This window comes from Sprattus sprattus (genome assembly GCF_963457725.1).
Source record: "Sprattus sprattus genome assembly, chromosome: 19".
Lineage (NCBI taxonomy): Eukaryota > Metazoa > Chordata > Actinopteri > Clupeiformes > Clupeidae > Sprattus > Sprattus sprattus.
In genome coordinates, this window is record NC_137917.1 from 7,593,917 (window position 1) to 7,600,873 (window position 6,957).

The window sequence follows — 6,957 nt, forward strand, 5'->3', positions numbered from 1 at the left end:
TATTCATATGAGCGCGCGTGACGGCGGCTGTTTTCCAATGCACGCAGAAGCTCGCAACTCCTCTGCAGCTCCGCACCTCACAGTCCAAACCAGCGGGCGCACCGGGACCTGCCGCCTCCATGCGGGTGCTCTGCTGATTCTCGAGTCAGTTCAGTTGGTTTATTTTCATGCTATTATTTACACTGTGTTGCTCTCCTCAATGCGTTGATTCTTAGAGCTCGGACTCACTTTCCTTATTTTTTTTTCTAATTTTCTCCCTTTTTTGGAGAGAAGAAAAGACTCTTGCAAGCATGTCCTATCCTCAGGGTTACCTCTATCAGCCTCCGGGCTCTCTGGCTCTCTATTCCTGCCCGACGGGATACGGTGCTTCGGCTTTGGCCGCCCCCAGGAGCGAGGACTTGGCACGGTCTTCATCGGGATCTGCCTTCAGCCCGTACCCCGGCTCGGCCGCCTTCTCTGCCTCAGCCAGCGGCTTCTCCAGCCCGCTAGCATACCCCACCGACCCGGCCACCGGGCTTCCGTCGTACATGGTAAATACGCTTGAAAAACTTGGGCTTTTGTGATTATTGTGAGGCGAAGTGTTGTGTTTATAAATTGTGCACGCACCGGATGAGGTGAGTGGTTAACTTGACAGGCCGAAGGATCAGCGAGTCCCCTTAGCGCTGGATGTTTCAAGTCTAGGTCACTTTGTGCTAGAGGAAAACAAAAGCAGAAGTTGAAGGGGCTTGTTAGGTTAACAGTAAAAACTTGTTGTATGGCTTCCTTAATTTTTACAAAACTCTTTAAGATTGGGTTTAGATAACTTTATTTGTATTATTGTGTGTAATTAATTCACATTTAACATTACCTGATTCATCATAGCTGATACAAATGCTTTGTAAAGTTTTAATGATTTTAAAGAAAATATCGTTATTTGTAGTCATAATTTAGATGTACTCAGACATTGCTTTCATCTATGAGACAAAGCCTCAATTTATTGACGTACAGCATATGGCACCCAAAGGCCTATTTTATTTGACATGCTAGTAGGAAGGGCTGTCAAAGTCAATTCAGTCTTAGCAGTATTAGTAGTAGAAATAATAACACTAATAATAATAATAATACTAATAATAATAATAGTAAAGTAATACTAATAGTAGTTGGTAGAACGATCTAATAATAATAGTAAAGTAATACTAATAGTAGTTGGTTTTGCTGCTGTTGTTATAATTTCATTATATTACACAGCACTGTAATGAACCTACTGTTGGTAAACGACATTCAGTTAAGCAGGCGTAGTTCAACGTGTGAAGATACGCAGTCAGACAGGCGCACTTTAATGTGAAAAGATGAATTAAGGACGCTAATGATATGGTGCTTCGTGGGGCTAAAAGGGCCCATATCCACTGATTTGCTAATTAGATTTGTTAAACCGTGGTGCTAGGAGCTTCCGACACACAGTCAGAGCTTCTGCACCAGCAGGGGAAGAAAAGGCAGGAAGTTAGGCGTTTAGGAAAAGACCGCAAATATCATTAATCTATTATCAAGCTGAAGGCGGAGGAATTCGACTGTCTAATAATTTTCCGCTTGGAATTTTACCACTATTTATTTGGTTCATTATTTTATTCACGGTCAGCATGTTTCCATCATGGTTCTGGGGAGTCTATCTGTAAATTAATGCCTCGCTAAACACAGGCAAAATCTCATGACTGGTTGCACACAATTCTTACTCATGTGTCTTTTGAAGGGCTCACCATATGACACGCACGCAACGGGCATGGCGGGAGCGTTAAGTTATCATCCGTATGGCTCCCCCGGTTATCCCTACCAGCTGAACGATCCGGCCTATCGCAAGAATGCTACGCGGGACGCCACAGCAACGCTGAAGGCCTGGCTTCAGGAGCACCGGAAGAACCCATACCCCACCAAAGGCGAGAAGATCATGCTGGCCATCATTACCAAGATGACCCTCACGCAGGTGTCCACCTGGTTCGCCAACGCCAGGAGGAGGCTGAAGAAGGAGAACAAGATGACGTGGGCTCCCCGGAATAAGAGCGAGGACGAGGATGAAGATGACCCCGATGGTGAAAGGAAGGATGAGCGCACGGAGAAGAACCCTGACAACAGTGAAACCTCTGCTGAGGATGAAGGTAAACCGTCTCACCTTAACAGAAAGATAAAGTTGGGACAGCAATAATAATAATGATCCAACCTATTAGCATTTTATTTGGCGTGTGTGTGTTGATGAAAAAAAGTTGTGGCACTATCACATAGGTGTTGTTTTCTTGGAATCTGCTATTCCTTGTGTTAATGTCAGGGTAAATGAAACAATTAGTGATACTACTGTTTATAATATTTAGAGACCCACGTACACTGGGTTTAAAGCATCTGTATTTTTTGTCTCTTTATGCATTTGGTTTGCGGCTACTTTATGTTATGCAAGCATATTCATTCATTTGAAATTAAAGGATTTCGGTGCACTTTTTGCAGGCATCAGTCTGCACGTGGACACCCTAACTGACCACTCGTGCTCAGCGGACTCGGACGTGGAGAAGGCCGGTTGCAGGATGGGAGACCTGGGGTGCGAGTCCGGATCAGAAACTAAAGACAAATACGGGGATCACATGCGTGACACCGCCAGCGAGGAGCGACCCCGAGGCCTATCGCCAAAGCCGGTGACACCCTCTCCGCTGGCCGGGGTAGAGGCCCCTCTTTTAAACCTACACCACCGGGAGGACTCCAGAAACAACAGCAACAAGAGCTTCATGGACAGCCGCGTCACGTCAGAGCAGCACACCACGGCTGCCAAACCCAAACTCTGGTCTCTTGCGGAAATTGCGACTTCGGACTCAAAGCAGCAGGTGGGACAGAGTGCGCCCCCGACCTCCGGACTGCTGACCTCCAGCGCCTCTTGCGCGTCCCCGGGCAGCGCGCTCTACCCCGCCTCGTCTCTCCTCGGGCGGCCTATTTACTACACCTCGGCCTTCTACAGTAACTACTCAAACTACGGCAACTTTGGAGCTCTGCAGGGACAAGGCATCTTACGTTACAACTCCTCTGGCCTGGCGACAGACGGACTAGCGCAGTCTGTTCTCAATGCCAACGCGCTTCAGAAGCAGTGTGGCGACCCGCTCCTAAAAACGAATCCAAACCACACTGAGCAACACTTCAGATCCGCACATGTAGAACCCAAGAAAGGTACGTAAAGAAAAGCCCAGCTTCTCTTTGTCACCTCCTCAGTTATTGCGGTGTCTTTGGGAAACATTACTTCTTATTTTGTTTACCCGGAGCTGTCTGTATTTGCATTTGCACTCGTCAGAAGTATTGACACACGTTTGACCCGGTTTGCGCAATCTGTCAGAGCCAAGCCTATGGAGGAGCACCCATGAGAGACAGCTACTACGCAGATGCCCCATCTGCATGTCTGAGTTTGTGTGTCCATCTAAGGAAAAGTGGTTGGGACTAAAGTGTAAATGTGGCGGTTGTGTTTTCCGTTGACCCCACGGCTTTGAGCACAGGGCCTCACTCCTTCCGTCCAGGTTAGGGATAAAGGGTGTTGTCTGCTTGTGGGTGACACGGGCTCTGACTGTAGACAAAATAGTGTATGTAACAATTATATATGCTACTGATATTATCTATGCAATTATTATTTGACAAACCTCGTAGTATAAGGGATGTTTTGAGAGTTTTATTTATTTATTTCCCTTTGTGCGCTTTATTATGTACGGCTGAAGAGCTAGACAGGCCTAAAGGTGTAGTGCTCCCACTGAAAGCACATCTCTGGCTAGGCCTAGTACCGAACATTGCAGTGCAGTGCAGTCTCATGCACCACTCCTTCTCTCTCTGCTGCAAGATCCGGACTGACGTGAGTTTTATTTCCTTGGTCCACAGGTAGGTGTCACACTTGCTTTGAATAAGGCGCCTGAACCCATCCTTCCAATTATATATAGAAAAAAATAGCAAATATATATAAAAATATATTTGCTCTTTTGTGGACCCCATCTTTAAAAAACGACTGCGGCCATGACCCCAAACATCTCACCTACCCCTTTACAGAAGTGAGCTTTTTCAGATGACGCAATTATCCTGCTATAGGCCTACGACTTTCCTGAAAAACTGAAAAAACGCTGATCTCTCAGGAGTCTAGTTTGCTTCATCGCCACCATGTATTGTTGTATACTTTCAAGTGTGAACTTTAATTAGACCTACTCTACAACCTATTTGTAATGAATACATAATGTGGAGTTGAGGTGGTGGACTTGACTAAAATGGGGTACATTTGATATTTATTTTTTTAATGATGGCGAAAGCCAGTAATTTATGCAAGTTGTATTGCAATGGAAACTGAACATTGTTTGTAAATAAATTATGATTGTTTTTTTTATTATTTAAATCGCCGAAAGTTATACAATGTTGTTAACAAGAGTACTTTTACTAATTTATATCTTTGATTGTAAATAAACGCGCGCTAGTCTACACTAGCATATGCGAACTATCCATTATTTAAAGAAAATGCGTAGTTTTGTTTTTTTAGTAAATCTCTCTTTATTTTTTAATTTGTTTACATTAAAATGCAGATTGGTCTTTGGATTTATTTCACATGTCTACGAGGGAAGGGAAATATAAGATGTAAAAAAAAACATCATGTTGCATACATTTATAAAGAATATTTATCAGACCTACCCGAAGCGTTGAGGTTTTGCTCAGACTAGCGTCTATGCCTGTGTGCGTGTGTGTGTGTGTGTGTGTGTGTGTGTGTTTGACCATGGCCATGACAGCTCCAAATGAGAGGCCGCTTATTCTTCGGCTTCATTTATTTCCCTACGAGATGACTCGCGCTGTGAGGGGAGAGATTTGGGCTTCCCCGAGGGGCGACCAGGAGGTTTTTTAGCGGAGTTCACACCGGGCAGTTGGGCTTCATTAGGGGCCGGTACAGGACAATCCATAAACGGTGTCTAAACATCTGTCAGCTCCGGCAGGGTCGGTGTGTGCAGTGGGAATTGCCGCGCGTTCTAATGTCTGCCATTTAAATAAAACTCCCCTTTCACTCCGAGAAAAGCTGCTGAAGGAAAGGAATTCATTCAAACAATCTGGGAGACATCTCACCACAAGAATAAAACTAACTAACCCCCTATTCTGTGGTAATGGGTGTGGTGATTATAATAATAATAATAATAATAATAATAATAATAATAATAATAATTATTATTATTATAGCAAAGCACTGAATCTACTCATTTGAACTCGAAAACAGAAAACAGACATTTAGGCCTATGTGTGTTGGGCAAATGTAAGCCTACCTGAGGAGAGACATTTCCCTCTCATTTTCGATTTTTTTTTTTTTATGTAGCTTTCAGAAAGCAAAGGCACTGTCCCGGTCGGAAGACATGTGTTTCCAGGACATTCAACAGCATCATGATATGTTTGTCAAGCGTGTAAATCATGCAACCTCTAAATTAGTTCCCTTGACTCAATGCACCACATGGTTTAACTTAAAGAAGCTTTTTGGAATTTGGTCTAAAACGAGCGACCTACTTAATGTTACTTAGCAAAAGCATGCAAAAAACTTTGCGAACACTAACAGCTAAGTTGTCACTGATACAATCTTGTTAACATGCAATTGGCGTGTTCTGACGATATTGTTTAATATGTGTTGAGGAGGATTTTCCTACATTTTCGCTGGGACCCAAACCACAGAACTAAGTAGTGCACATGCTAGTGGGAACGACAGGTGTGTTTATCTGTCCTGCACATGACCATTTTTAATCAAACTTAATTTGAAGATGATACCAAAAGTAGTTGGTCATAGAGAAAAAAAAAAAACATCAAACATAGTGTTGTTTTAAATTCTATCTTGTTTTGTGTTTGTTTATTGGTTTATCAATCATAAAGTGATACGTAATTTAAAACAAACACAGTGTTACCTCATGCAACAAATGACAAGACAACTCAATTGGCATGCAAGTTGAAGGTTTTAACTCAAACATTTAACCTTAGATTGTTTATTAATTCATGCTTTTAAAACATGCACTGAAGAACGGTACAGGCAGGGTTATAAACGTTTCATTCCCTTGTGCCGTTTAGGCTATTTCATTGAAGACCAAAGGTGATAAATGGGCGCAACACAGCAGCGGTCAACTTATCCCCTCTTCAGACCCGGATAAGGTCAGCACTCATGCCGTGACTAAGTCAACCAGCGGCCTTTGATAAACATATTCTCCATTCTTTATCTTTATAGCTCTAATCAGCCATTAGCGCCGGGTCGTAAATAAAGCTTCGTGGTCAAGCAAAGGAAGGGAGCATATTAGCAAACAGGCCCCAGATGGGTGTAACGGGCCACATCAAAGTCCGGGAGACGCGTGTAAGGCGCGGCCTGGGGCCCACTTACTCGTAAAGGTGTCAGGAGAGATGTCCCGCTTTAAAACTGATCAAGGACCCACAGACCTGACCAGCGTCCACGCCAACCACCAGACCTCATCATTAAGATCTTATGCTTGGCTACAGCGTTTTAATTGACATTTGTATTTGAAGCCCCTCAGAGTGCGAATTGATGACGTGTAGCCCACTGGATGTGACCTGCAGAAGCTTCTGTGGGCCTACAGTAATGACACTGACGCCCCCACCTGTGAGCAAAACATGCACACTGCATACCCCTAGCAGTTGCACAGGGTGGGCTGGCAGTTTTGTTTTAATAAGTACCATATTGAAGGCAGTAGTGAACTTGAAGTGGCGATAATGAAATGTAATCACTTGAAAGTAAATTGAAATAACATAAATGTGTAAAATACACACACAAAAAAAGAAAGCAATGTATTTTAAGAACCCTTTAACGCAAGAAAACAAGCCAAACGTAGTGAGTTAGCATAGTGCCCGGTCTGGACTTGGCAGATGTGGAGCTGGAACTCAGCTCCGTCTCCAGCTAGGATACTTCAGGGAACTGATTCTGATCTGTGCACCACCCTAAGAGGGACAGAGGAC

At 43.7% G+C, this 6,957-nt stretch overlaps 1 protein-coding gene across 1 annotated transcript; it reads left to right on the plus strand.

The window, feature by feature from the left end:
* Positions 1-206: 206 nt before the first annotated feature.
* On the plus strand, positions 207-3,185 carry irx2a (iroquois homeobox 2a; the record flags this gene model as incomplete). Its single annotated transcript, XM_080858598.1, has 3 exons — positions 207-530; positions 1,727-2,129; positions 2,470-3,185. Exons 1-3 carry the CDS (start codon positions 291-293, stop codon positions 3,183-3,185), a joined length of 1,359 nt encoding a protein of 452 aa, XP_080714724.1. The 5' UTR covers positions 207-290.
* Between the last annotated feature and the right edge of the window lie 3,772 nt (positions 3,186-6,957).